Source organism: Cetorhinus maximus, chromosome 10 (genome assembly GCF_964194155.1).
Source record: "Cetorhinus maximus chromosome 10, sCetMax3.hap1.1, whole genome shotgun sequence".
In the NCBI taxonomy this organism is placed as follows: domain Eukaryota; kingdom Metazoa; phylum Chordata; class Chondrichthyes; order Lamniformes; family Cetorhinidae; genus Cetorhinus; species Cetorhinus maximus.
In genome coordinates, this window is record NC_135888.1 from 129,519,989 (window position 1) to 129,533,556 (window position 13,568).

Below are 13,568 nucleotides of genomic sequence, written 5' to 3' on the forward strand. Positions count from 1 at the left end.
CTAGCAGAGTTCATCCTTTGTCCATTTCCTAGTAAGCTCCGTGGTGGCGGTAGTGGGCACATTTACGCTTACCAGGCAGAAGCAGAAGAAAGTGCTGTTTCTGCAGGCCCTACGGTGTTAGCGAACAGACACCAGAAGCCCACTACCTGAAGCAGAGAAGCTGCTAAAGGACTCAGAATGGTTGAAAACTACTCCCGAATGCTTGTGCACCTGAGCCTTCAGGTGAACAACTGGACATGTCTACAACAGGAGCATGTAGTTATGTAGCACCATTAACATGATAAAATGTCCCAAAGTGCTTCCCAGTAGCCTAATCTTTCCTTACTGTAATCAGAAAATATTAGCTCGAAATTGATAGCACAGAAGTTAATGTTGGAAGAGAGGACATACCTGGAAGGGTTTAACCTTGTTGTGTAATTCTTCATAAAGCACCTGCCATTTCTGTATTTCAGCTTTTAGCTCTGCAACCATATTCTCACCTACTGCAGCACTACTGCAAGAGAAGCAAGAAATTCATTTGGAAAACAAGCTTGCATGCTTTGCCAACCTTCTCAATTGCATAAATGGAGACCAATTGCTTAGGGGAAATACTACTTATAGACTTCCACTGAATACACCTCAAAAGAAATACAACGCTGTCCATTTATACAGGATCTTAAAGTAGACAAATTTCTCAAGCCTTTCACAGAAGCTGAATCAAATAGAAAATGGACACCAAGTTGAAAGTGAACAGGGAAGTATAAAGTATCACTTTCAATTACTTGGTTTACAGCTAGAGCTGCATCCAGTACGTGTACATTAAATCATTGCAAGGTTTGTAAGCAACATATAGAATATAGCAGGCAAGGATCGAAGTTCAATTTTCTCAATTGTAACTCAAGAGTCTCAGTTGGGAAATCACACAAATATGGAAATTTTTGATGGTTACTGAGTCAATTTTCTTAATTGGTAAACAAGATATAGGCCAGAGTCCCAAGTTAGGTACTGTTCAATATTGGTTCCACAGGTTAGAGTGCCAAATTAGTAACTATCCATCATTTGGGTGGGTGTTTTTTGCCCATAATGTTAGTTTCTGAACCTCTATTCTCGAATACTGATTAATAAGCAGTTATTACTGTCCACATTCCTGAAATGCTGGGCTATGTTCAGGCCCCATGTTAGTCTGATCAAGTTAGCATATAGGCTTGCAGCAAAGACGATACAACTTTCCTCTTCATTTAGGCTTCCCCAATTTAAAAAAGAAATCCGATAAAGAGCAAGCGCAATAACACACTGTACCCACCTCCAAATTACAATGGTCAAACTTGGACAATTTGATGAGACTGAACAAATCATTTATATTGGAATCTCAGAACTAACTGTAGATACAGCCCACTAGTTACTTTAAAACCTCAGAGGCTCAACCATACACTACAAAACTCATTGAACATTACGTTTTTACCTTCGTTTCTCCACCTCCTGACAGGTCTTGCTCTGTTCCAATAGCCCTTGAAGTTCGGTTACTTTCAGGTTACAAGCTTCATCCAACTTTCTAACTTCAGCTTCCTTCTGAGCTAGCTTTGTCTGTGCTTCTAGCAACATTCTTTGGAAATAGGGAATAGAAAAAAGGAATTCCACTTTCATTAACACTATAAGTTAAGCCTGCACTGATTGAGGAGGATCTCTGCAAACTGGGTGCTGGACTTTTAGTTCTTTAAAACAGATAAAATGGAAACTCTTTGCTTTTGAATAGGTTACAGGCTTTATAAACTAATTCTTAAATTAATTCTTTAATGTTGTGCACACACACCAGTAAAACAGTTCACAATCTGGAGTTCACTAAACAGCAAGCCGCATTCACCATAACTACCAATCGAAAACAGCTTTGTTGCAGTCAAGTCAGTGCTTAATTCCTGATTTACATGATAATTTACGTTAAATGGCATAAATGAACAGTTAAAGTCATAGATGCATGATTGCTTTAAGTACTTAAACAAGGAACGAAAACTCACTAATATGTCACATATATAGCACAGCAACCCAAGGTATGCCTGCTGAATGTAGGGTTTGATTTGTTGAGATTTTTTTTCTCTGAAGTATAGGTGCAGGAAAAGAGGGACAGGGTGGAAAGTATAGGTGACATTTATGGATCAAGAAGCCTCTCTTAACAATAAGCAGCATAATGCACGGCAATACTTCTTGGGTAATATCCACTCAAATTGTGCAAAAGTTGCACTAGGATCTATTGGATTTGTAAAAACTGGTAGGTATATCTGGGCCTATTGCATAAATACCAAGGTATGCACGACAAGTTAAAATCTTAGCATTTTCACAATGGTAAATGAATAAACACTATTGTTGGCAATATTGAACTGTATACCTTGCATATTCTTCTTTTGCTTTCTCTTTAGAAAGCTGGATCTCTGCTAACTGCTGCTGCTTGTCCTTGGTTTGATATTGTAACAGTGCAACTTCCTTTGCCAGTGCGGTGTTGCTCTCCTGGAGGCACCCCACCTCCTCAGTTACAGACAGTTTGTAGCTAAACAAATGTTACAAAAGTTAGTATTCTTCATAGGAAAACTCACAAGGGACAAACTGCAGCTTCAGAAGACTATACAAATTTGTCCACAATACACTGTATTACACTTCCCAATATACTACAAGATAAAACTCACAGGGATCTTCATGACACGGACAGAGGAAAGGGTTTTAAATGAACAAGATTGCCTCAAGTCTATTTTGAAAAACATTTTGTGCAAGGAATCAATGACACATTCAAGTACTGTACAACAACACAAAGTTGCAGGATAACCTTGCTGTCACTTTGGATTCCTTCAAGCACCAATTGAGCATTTTTAGTTAATGATGCACCTGCTTTGTGTACATAATACAGCTGTGCATATACCCTCATACCTTTCAAACTCTGCTTCGGTATCTCCTAGCTTTCTCAATGATTTACTCTGCTCCTCACGTAGCTGACTAACAATTTTGCTGTGATTTTCATTAATCTTCTCCAGTTCAGCATTTTTCCTATTTAGAGAGAAAAAGAAAGTCAAACTAGATACTTAACTATGAATGCTACAATGGCGTTTATGCTGATGGAATTAACTTGGCATTGCAGCGTACAAGTCTTTACCGTAATCAAACTCCAATCAGGGGAAACTAGAGTAGTTTGGATACTAATTTTTAAAAATGTTTTTATATCATGGCTTGAAACTCGTGTTCACTGCAGAGATTTCAATTTTTAAAGCACAAAAGCGATCCTAGCATCAAAACAACCATGCCAATATAAAATCAGTGGAAATATTTGATCTGCATCATTTTAGATAGAAGGAAAGAAACTGAAACCTCAAGTCCTTTATTCCATAACTGGCAGCTCTAAAAAGGATCCCCCAAATGACATTTACTAAAAAGGCCCAAACAACTTGCATTATAATATAGAAACTGTACCTTGAACTACAGACATTCACAAATTACTGACAGCTTTCAATACACCACCGGTTTAGAGCTTAAAACACTGGGCATGCAGTGGGTCAGAAAAAAAAGCTTGTGTTACTGATATCACTTTTTGAATATGCATATTGTCAAAAATCTCCTTTATCTTTGGCACTGAATGTTTGCACTGCTCTATCACAGGATTTTCTCCACTAAAATAAAGAGTGCGCAAGACAGGGCAATAGATGGGGGTGGAGTAATGAAGATAAATATGGAGGAGATGATGCAGGATATGAATAGATGGAGTGAATAGCTTCCCTTTTATCTCACACATAGGTGACCACTGGCTCTTAGAACTTCTGAACAGCTGCTGCTGTAAAACTATGAATTGATTCTTAACTACAGGGAGCCTAACTTTTATAAAGATAAATCAAATAACATTTATAGAAGTCACATGATAGGGTGTCACATGGTTAGAAATCATGTGGCCAGAACATCTCATCAGGAATGCCTACATCCAGCGTTGGCAACTCAACTCCACCAGTATGTCAGGTATTTATGCACTACTAACTTCCCATCACTTAAAACATTAGCAGCTGCAGCATTACACTAAACACCCCAATGTCCCAGGCACTCCTATCCTACGATGGTAACCTCACCTTGTGCAGGCTGTCAAAGTAGCAGATCCCATGATCAGGACAATCACCTCTGGATGGAAAAGAACCCCGAGCAGAAAATGAACTAAAATCACATTCAGTTGGCAAACTCAAGAATTAGACAAATCCCAGATGAAAAAAAAAGGAGATACAGCCAATCCCAGAATATCTGCTTCATCAGTTTTCTGACTATTAACGACTAAGAGATGCAATCTCTGGACCTAACATTGCCCTTTAATCAGTGGAGAATAAGATAACACAAGTAGACTGACTCAGCCAGTTCTCCCCGCAGCGCAGCAAGATCTCTCGCTCTTAGTTCGTTCTCCTTCTCCAGCTGTTTGGCCAACTCCTCAGCCTCTAACTCTTTCAGCTGCAACTGTTCCAGCTCATCTAATGCACCCTCCAGCTCCTCCTCCAACAGAAGCTTCTCCTTGGTCATTTCTTCTCGGAAGGCATCAAGCTTCTGGCGTAAAGAGTCAGACAGTTCCTGCAGAACAAAGGACAAGGGTCAGATCAGTTTTCAAACACAAAGCAAATCAGATATCAGAAATCAGGTAGTCATAATTAACAACTTTAATTGAAGCAGCTAAAGAAAGTTCACCTGCTCTTCTGAGCGGTTGTTTAATGCTGGACATACTATCCAAATCTAGAAGCTTTAAGCTAGGAATGTGCAGCCACAGCATGTCAGGTATAAATTTCATACTCTGAAGCACTGTGTAACTGGAACTACTTTTCTGTCAGGCAACTATCAAAAATTTTAAGTTAGCTGCCACCCAGTCACAGTAATCGCCCAAAGCTTCTAACCTTTGAGAGATCAGTATCATTAAACACTCTGCCATACAAAGCCAGCATCCTGGCAGAGGCTCGTGTGGAGGATAAACAGAGATGGGCCTTGTTATCTACTTCCATGCTAGAAAAACTTTGTAATCCTACCTCATCTTAAATGGTGACACATCTCCCTATTCTGCCGAAAAGAGTTGGTGATTCTGGGCCAAAGCTAATTATTGTCTACGATTCACATCTGGTAGCATCTAGGTTAGGAGCATCCAAACTGCCAAATAGGTGCCATAGGTTACTGCTAGCACATGGAAACACAAATTAGAGTCTGGGATGGAGATGAATCTGGTCAATCTGTAGCCCACTGCAGCAGCCACCTTCCAAAACTTATGCCTCTTTTTCCTTTGCAGGCCTTGTTCACAATGAATTATGAAACAAGTAATCCAATAGAGAAAAAATAATTCAAGTTCAGCACTTGGACACAATTAAAAGTACAGAACCTGCATTTCTATTGCATTCTTCATGACCTTATGTGACCTAAAGCACTTGACAACTAATTTTTAAAAATTCTTTCACAGGATGTGGGTGTCACTGGCTAGGCTAGCATTTATCATCCATCTCTAATTACCCTTTGAGAAGGTGATGGCGAGCCACCTTCTGGAACCGCTGCAGTCCATCTGGTTTAGGTACACCCACACTGCTGTTAGGAGCGGAGTTCCAGGATTTTGAACCAGTGACAGTGAAAGAACAGCAATATAGTTCCAAGTCAGAATGGTATGTGGCTTGGAAGGGTACTTGCAGGCAGTGTTCCCATGTATCTACTGCCCTCTTCCTTCTAGGTGGTAGAGGTCACAGGGTTGGAAGACGCTGTCAAAGGAGCCTTGGTGAGTTGTTACACTGCATCCTGTAGATGGAACACATTGCTGCAACTGTAGGTTGGTGGTGCAGGGAGTGAATATTGAAGTGGATGGATGGGTGCCAATCAAACAGACTGCTTAGTCCAGGATAGTGTCAAGCTTCTTGAATGTTGTTGCAGTTGCACTCATCCAGGCAAATGGAGAGTATTCCATCACGCTCCTGACTTGTGCCTTGTAGAGGTTGGACAGGTGTTGGGGAATCAGGGGGCAAGTTAGTCTGCACAGAATTCCCAACCTCTGACCTGCTCTTGCACCACAATATTTATATGGATGGTTTAGTTCAGTTTCTGGTCAATATTAACCCTTAGGATGTTGATAGTGGGGCATTCAACAATGGTAATGCCATTGAATGTCAAGGGGAGATGGTTAGATTCTTTCCTCTTGGAGATGGTCATTGCCTGGCACTTATGCGGTGTTACAACAGATCCCCAGGTGATGCTCCCCCAAATTGTTATGCTCCAGGGCGAGGAGGAATGAGCTGGCTCCCCTTTTTTACTCCAGCCCCTCGGTTGGTCACAACAAGGTTAATTTAAAAAGGATCCCTTCCCTCGTGAATACCTTTTCCAAGTCCAAATGCATTCATGTTTTAAATGGAGCCAATTCAACCAGGCTTTCTTGGGTCAGAGAAAGAGGGAGTTTATTAGCTACTAAAACATGAGAAAAAAATAATAAAAATGTAACACACATCTTAGAAATGAGAAGTGAGTCCAGAAACAAAGTTAAAAAAGATACACAAATCAGTCTTTGGCTCGTCCATGAGGATTAGATGGGGAAACGTTGAGGCCATTAAGTTGGACGATTCCAGTACAGCTGACTTTGGCAGTTGAGCTGTTGGTTTGGAGATTCTTGGTTCTGCAGGTTAGCTGAAAGGAGCTGTCCTGTTCCTTTTTGGCTGTGGCTTTGCTGACTTGTGACTTGCTTCCAGCAATATGAGTGAGAGAGAGCGAGAGCAAGAGCGAGAGACTTTGTTTTTACCTGCAAGCACAGGCATGCCTAGTTGATGTTCTTTAGCTGTGATCTTCACAGCACAGACTCGCACAGCACACATTAGAACAACAGACGAGCAGAGATCAGGGTTGCAGTTGGCTTTTTCACCCCTTTTCTTGTTTGTATTTTCCCTTCCATTAATACACATGTCTTTCAACTTAGATCATGTCCACAGTCTGGTATATAACTCAGCAAGGGATGGTTGCTGCTGAGATGATAAATCAGCCTCCATTATCTCCGCAACCACAAGAGATTACAGTTCAGTTTTTGCATTGCATCTCTTCCTTTGAAGTGTCTCTGTCTGAAGTAGGCCCTGACACCTTTTTAGGTGCAACATCCCGTTCCCTCTAAACTAGTTGGTCAAGTATAATCCACATCGGAATTTTCCAGCAAGTGGTTACTTTACAGTCCCAGCCAACTTTTGATTGTAGGTCCTTTTTAAAAAAATACATGTCTTACTTAAAAGTTCAGTATGTCCGTAAGTAATTAGCAGCAGTGATCCGTGGTCATGACGGCGGTTCAAATGTTACTTGCCACTTTTCAATACAAGCCTGGGTATTGTCCAGGATTTTCTGCATATGGACATGGACTGCTTTAGTACCTGAGGAGTCATGAATGGTGCTGAATATTGTGCAATCATCAGCAAACATCCCCACTTCTGACCTTATGATGGAAGGTCACTGATGAAACAGCTGAAGATGGTTGGGCCTAGAACACTACCCTGAGGAACTCCTGCAGCGACGTCCCAGGACTGAGATGATTGACCTCCAAAAACCACAATCATCTTCCTTTGTGCTAGCTATAGCTCCAACCAGTGGAGAGTTTTCCCCTCAATTCCAATTAACTCCAGTTTTGCTAGGGCTCCTTGATGCCACACTCGGTCAAATGCTGCCTTGATGTCAAAGACAGTCACTCTCACCTCACCTCTGGAGTTCAGCTCTTTTGTCCATGTTAGGACCAAGGCTGTAATAAGGTCAGGAGCTAAGTGGCCCTGGCAGAACCCAAACTTTTTCAGTGTTACTGTTGCGATGTAGAAAATGAGGCTGCCAGTCATTTTGCACACAAGATCTCAAAACAGCAATGAAAAAATGATCACAAACAGCTTTAGTGAATATTGGGCAGGACACTGGGGAGAAATTCCCCACTCTGAGCACCACAAATCTGTTATGTCACCTAAAAGAGCAGATGGAGTCTCAATTTAACATATGTGAAAGAAGACATCTCATGAAAGGAGGCAGTGCAGTGCTCCCTCAGTATTACACTGGAGTGTGTCTAGATTAAGAGCTCAATTTGCTAGACTGGGGCTTGAACTCAACCTTCTGACTCACTGATAAAAGTATTACCAACTGAGTCACGTATGACAACTCAAAGTCAACAATATGCCACATTCACTCCTGTCTATAATGTTACGACTACACAGTGGAAATGTTACAGACCATGCATTTTTCACTGTGCACACTACTTAAATAATGATAGATCATATGAGTGCCCAGATTAAAAATTAAAAAATCGGCAAAGATCCTGTGATTTAGCAACTGAAGGCAATGATAAAACTATCCAGGTTGAGAAAAAAATCACATTTGCAACCTTCAAGACCCAATAGATGATATAAAGTGTTATATCCTGAAACATACAGCAAGGTAGTCCTCAAGCTTCCCAACTGCTGGGAAGCAACTAGCTTTTATTCAGCTTCCCTTTTAAGTCAATGTTCATTATACAGTCATATAAAAATCCCAATGGTAATCATGTGAACAGCAACTTTTTTCTATCATGGAATGCGAGCATCGCTGGCAAGACCAGCATTTGTTGCTCTTCCCCAATTGCCATTGAAAAAGGGGTGGTGAGCCAACGCAGTCCATGTGGTGCAGATACATCCACAGTGCTGTTAGGAGGGTTGTTCCAGGATTTTGATCCAGTGAGAGTGAAGGAACAGTGATATAGTTCCAAGTCAGGATGATGTGTAGCTTGGAAGGGAACTTCCAGGTGGTGGTGCTCCCATGTGCCTGTTGCCCCTTGTTCTTCTATGTTCAGCTATGAGAAGTACTCACGCAGTCAAGGAATACTCCAGGGGTACAGGATGTCCATTAAACTGTTTACATCCTACAAGAGGATGACCAATAGTACTCATCATCTTTCATCAGTTTGAGATCTGCACCCCCCCACCCCACCAGTAATGAAACGAGAATCAACATCACACAACGACTAAAGTTCCTCCACTCATACCCAAGTGGCACCAGCCTTCTTTCACTCTGCACAAAGTAATAGTGGAACAAATATAAAACTAAAAGAACAACTTTAAGTGTACTAAGGTGAAAGTAATTATGGGTGCAGGGTTTCAGTATGAAGCCTTATACAAGGTTGTATTAGAAAGTGAGTGCAGACTGCTGTATAGTTCAGCCTCAGTTTCCATAACTGTTACCTTCTCCTGTTTGACAGAGGAAAGTTCATCTCCCTTCTGCTGCAGATCTTGTTCCATTTGATTCAGTTTTTCCTTCATTACAGCCAACTCTCTAGTTAAACTTCGCTCCATCCTGTTACATTCTGTCTCTACTCTTTCTATAGGAAAAAAAAAGTTAATTGCAGTAAAATTGCCATGTAGTTATGGTTATGCAATCACTGTCATGGGGAACAGGTTGAGTTCGTTGCAGTAAATTGGAGCTCACATATATCCACTATTAATACTGAACACTAATGGATGTTCCAGTTATTTAGACTGACCTGCAATAAGTGCAACTTTTTTTTAAAAACCTCTTTCCTCTTAAGACACCAACTCCCAAAGGGGCGCAGTTTAAGACTTGCGGAAATTCAAGCCCATAAAACGATTGCCAGATGAAATTATGAGTAAGCAGCTTTCAACCACTCTCAGCTTAGTGTGGACACAGTGGGCAGTGCATAACACTAATAACAAATTTGGGTTTAACCCAATCAAAGGGTGCACCCCAATCAAACCTCCAACTATTGGCAAAAGGCATTGTCCAGTCACCAAGACACCAATATAAACTTGGTCCGAAGCAGAACCACAACCCTATGCTTGTACAATATACCAACTCCTGTGAGTTGTTACACTTAAGTACAATGCAGCTTAATGTCCATTATGGTATCAATAAACTGTTCCAAAGGCAGAAAAAATTCAATTTCAGTGGATGCGTTATAAATCACTAACCAGTCAGTAGCAAAGGGCTCAATTCCCAGCAGTAGCTACATAGTTGTCAAATTTTTACTTGCAATCGATTGGTCAGACTTTTCAAAAATGGAAAAAAGTTTCTACAGTAATTTTAACTGGTAATACATTTGATGTAATGACAACGCAACTGATTCAGAGTTTATGGCATTCCCAGAGAAAAAAATGAGTGTAAAAGGTGGCTATGGAGACCGATGGCCCTCAATACATGTCAGATATGAGTCATCCTTTAACAATAGTACAGTACCTTTCTCCTGTTCAAGCTGCTGATATTTTTCATTAACTTCTTTTATCTGTTCGCAATGAATCGCCTCGTTCTGCTTCAGACAGTTGTTGAGATTTAGTATTTCCTTTTCCTTCTGAACAAGCTGCTCCTCTGACTGACTGATCTCCCCCTTAGATCTTTCAAGCTGCACCTTTATTTGACTGAATTAAATGACATTCTAATACAATCATTTTTAAAAAACAAGCATTTGCACTCAAAACTCTAAATTACAAAACTCTATTCCATTCTATAACCAAATTGCTGAATGCACAAGTTTATAAAAATAACATTTTTGAATTTACTTTCAATTGAATCTCACTTGATGGAATTTGGTTAATTATGAATTAAGTTACCAAACTCTGCAGGCCTATGGTTTGGCTCCCTTGTAATTAATACTTAGTTTTCACAATGATGGGATATTCTGTGGGTTAATGACTTTTGGCAAAAAGCGATTTTTGAAGGTGCAAGGACCAGAGTTCCCTGTTTGTGTGTCAGCATGAATAGACCACAGCCTGGTTGGTGTTCAGATTACCAATCCTAGCCATTGTGGTGGCATGAGCATCACTACTGATTTTTCCTTTCCACTTCATTTGAGCAAAGGGAAGCTATGAGAGAGTTGGTGAGGTGCAAAAATGGGAGAGAAAACAAGGATAAAAAAAAACAGAATCCAGTCAGGGGTCCACCCAGATCACTATCCAATACCTTTGGAAGTACAGGTGCTGCTGCTACCTCAGGACACAATTGATTATGCTGATGCCCAGTGAAATTCACATCTGAAGAAAAGCCACTTGGGGAACATACAACATACCAGATGGTGACTGGCATCTATGGAACCAATCCCAGCACATGATCGAGGGAGGGTGAGAAATAACAGAAAGAACAAAAATAAATCTGCGAACATTGGAAAAATTAATTTATTTCACACTCCAATTAAACACGCATAGGAATGTAGAAAATTTAGAATGATTGGAAATCTAGTCAAAGATCAGTGTTCTTTTTACATCTTGGCAGAGATAAATTTTCAACCAGTGTTGGTACAGTCTTTCTTATCCTATTAAAGGATAAAAGCATTAGTGTACTGGGGGCGGGGGGGGTGGCATTTAACCCACTTTCCTGCCAATCCTTTTCCAAAGCAATCCAATAATCCTTTTCCTTCCTGTCTACCTGGATGATTACAAGTTTAAGACTAGAAGAAATGTGCAACATTCTGGCACTGTGTCAATATGTAAAATCATGCAATGAAAGAAAATGTGCATAACCTTTTCACTTCTCTGCATGTATCAAAACAGCCATTCTTCAATAAACGAAATCCAAGGCTGACTCAAATGTGTGAATAAAATTACTTATGTCATTAATTTCAATTCCCAGTTTTAAGTGATCTGAAATCCCACCCCTCCCCCCCTCGCTGGTTAGCGGTGAAAGAAATTGACTGCACTAGTTGTCTTAAAAAGTACCTGTGTTCCTCTTGGGAGAGGGAGAGTTGCATTTCAGTTTCAACTTTATCTTTCTCCAACTTAACTTTCTCCTGCTCCATTACAGCCCTGAACAGAAAGTTAAAAAGATACAACACATTGAGTCAATGCAAGTGAAGAAACATGTAACAATGCAGGTATGTCATCACACTTCAACAATTATAGCTACCATCCATACTTGCAAAAAAAATTTCTAATGAAAATAAAAATTGTGGAATTTTAATATCTTCAAATAAAACCTCCCTTTCTTCCCCTCGCCCCCACCAAATCTTTCAGTAAGTTTCAGGTCCTGAGGTCGCAACAAAGTAATGAATTATTTTAAGGCATAATCACTGTTATATTTACATTATGCAAAAGTCAGTTATCAAGTTTGCTATGAATACCATCCGAAAATATATTGGGGCACCAATAAACATCACAATTAAAATTCTCATGTGTGTTGAGTGAAGGCTTACAGTTCAGCACCTCACTTTTCTTTAGTAGAAAATAGACCACTCCCCTTCCTAACACCCCTGCAGATTTCCCCTATCACTTTCCCAAAGGCACCTGTTCTTGTTGGGCTAATTCCATAGCCACCAACAATTCTTTGGTATCTCACCCATGACTATTCTCCATGTGTTAGCCAAGGCAGGGAATGTTAGGCTATTCGACCACCAAAGGCATCACAGGCCTGCCCAATCCTTTCTCTATCTTGTGCCCCACGTGCACATTGAACCACACCGATTGGAAATCTCGGCTGATTACTCACCCACTTTAAAGGTACTGAGGCAAACTGTACTACCAGAACCTGATTGAGCTAGTTTAGGTCAGACTGGTGACTGAACCTGGATCTTTCTGTACTGTTCAGTACTACACATCAAGCCATCAATAAGTCATACAGATTATACAAAACTATTAAACAGAGTAGAACTGAATGCAGTCAGATCATTGCTACATGAAAGAGGCAGCTTCTTCAAAAACAAAATTTGGCCTGCTAAATACATACAGTTTTTCCTGAAGCTCAGCAACCTCTTCAGTCAATTTTTTCAGAAGACTCTGCACCACTAGCAGGTTCTTTTCAGCCTCTTGTTGCTTGACTTTTGAGACCTGAAATAGAAGGAAATTAACAAACCCAGGTGTCAGACAATTTATGCCACACAAAAACATGCAAGAGGTAAAGGTCAGGATTTTCTGATTGAGTTATACCTCCAATAGAATGGGACTTCGGCCTTCCCCAGAAATGTTCCCCATTTAGTAATCAAAAAGAAGCAGAGATCAAAAACTGTGTTTGTTCGTGAAATGCTAGCAGCTGCATTCACCTCCTGATTTTGAAAACTCAGAGCACCATGGAGACTACAGCTTCCAGTTACCTGAAATTGACCAAAGCTTGGCCAATGAACCCATGAGGTCAATAGTGAAGGGAACAGAAACAGTCTGGTGGAATGGATGGACACGTGGCTGATGAAATTTATTGCAGAGAAGTGTGAAGTGGTACACTTTTGGTAGCTAGAATGAGGAAGGGCAACATAAATTAAAACAAGTAAAATTCTAGAAGGGGTGCAGGGAGAGAGAGAGACCTGGAGTAGATGAACATAAATCATTGAAGACAGCAAAGCGGACTGAGAAAGTGGTCAAAAAGGCATACAGGACAGAGGCAGAGAGTACAAAAGCAAGGTGATGTGCCTTTATGAAAAACTGATTCAGCCTCAACTGGAATAGTGTCCAATTCTGGGCATTACATTTTAGGAAAGACGAAGACTTTTAGAGAGGGTACAGAAAAGATTTGAGAACTGTTCCAAGAAGGAGGGACTTCAGTTACAAGGATAGATTGGCAAAGCTTGGTTGCTCACCGTGTAGAAAAGAAGGGCGAGAGGAGATGTTATAGAGATGCTCAAAATCATGAGGGATCTGGACAGAGTA

At 40.5% G+C, this 13,568-nt stretch overlaps 1 protein-coding gene across 3 annotated transcripts in view; it reads right to left on the reverse strand.

Annotated features, from left to right (window-relative positions):
• The window catches only part of hmmr (hyaluronan-mediated motility receptor (RHAMM)), a 41,361-nt gene that overhangs the window by 11,816 nt on the left and 15,977 nt on the right, over positions 1-13,568 (reverse strand). For 2 of the 3 annotated variants that reach the window (XM_078551130.1, XM_078551127.1), the window contains 9 exons: positions 12,655-12,755; positions 11,652-11,738; positions 10,180-10,358; positions 9,171-9,307; positions 4,343-4,557; positions 2,893-3,009; positions 2,360-2,518; positions 1,442-1,582; positions 391-493 (listed from right to left, as the gene is read on the reverse strand). In XM_078551130.1, coding sequence (XP_078407256.1) covers positions 391-493; positions 1,442-1,582; positions 2,360-2,518; positions 2,893-3,009; positions 4,343-4,557; positions 9,171-9,307; positions 10,180-10,358; positions 11,652-11,738; positions 12,655-12,755 — 1,239 coding nt within the window. The remainder of the gene's footprint in view (positions 1-390; positions 494-1,441; positions 1,583-2,359; positions 2,519-2,892; positions 3,010-4,342; positions 4,558-9,170; positions 9,308-10,179; positions 10,359-11,651; positions 11,739-12,654; positions 12,756-13,568) is intronic. The other variant, XM_078551129.1, reaches the window with a different exon arrangement.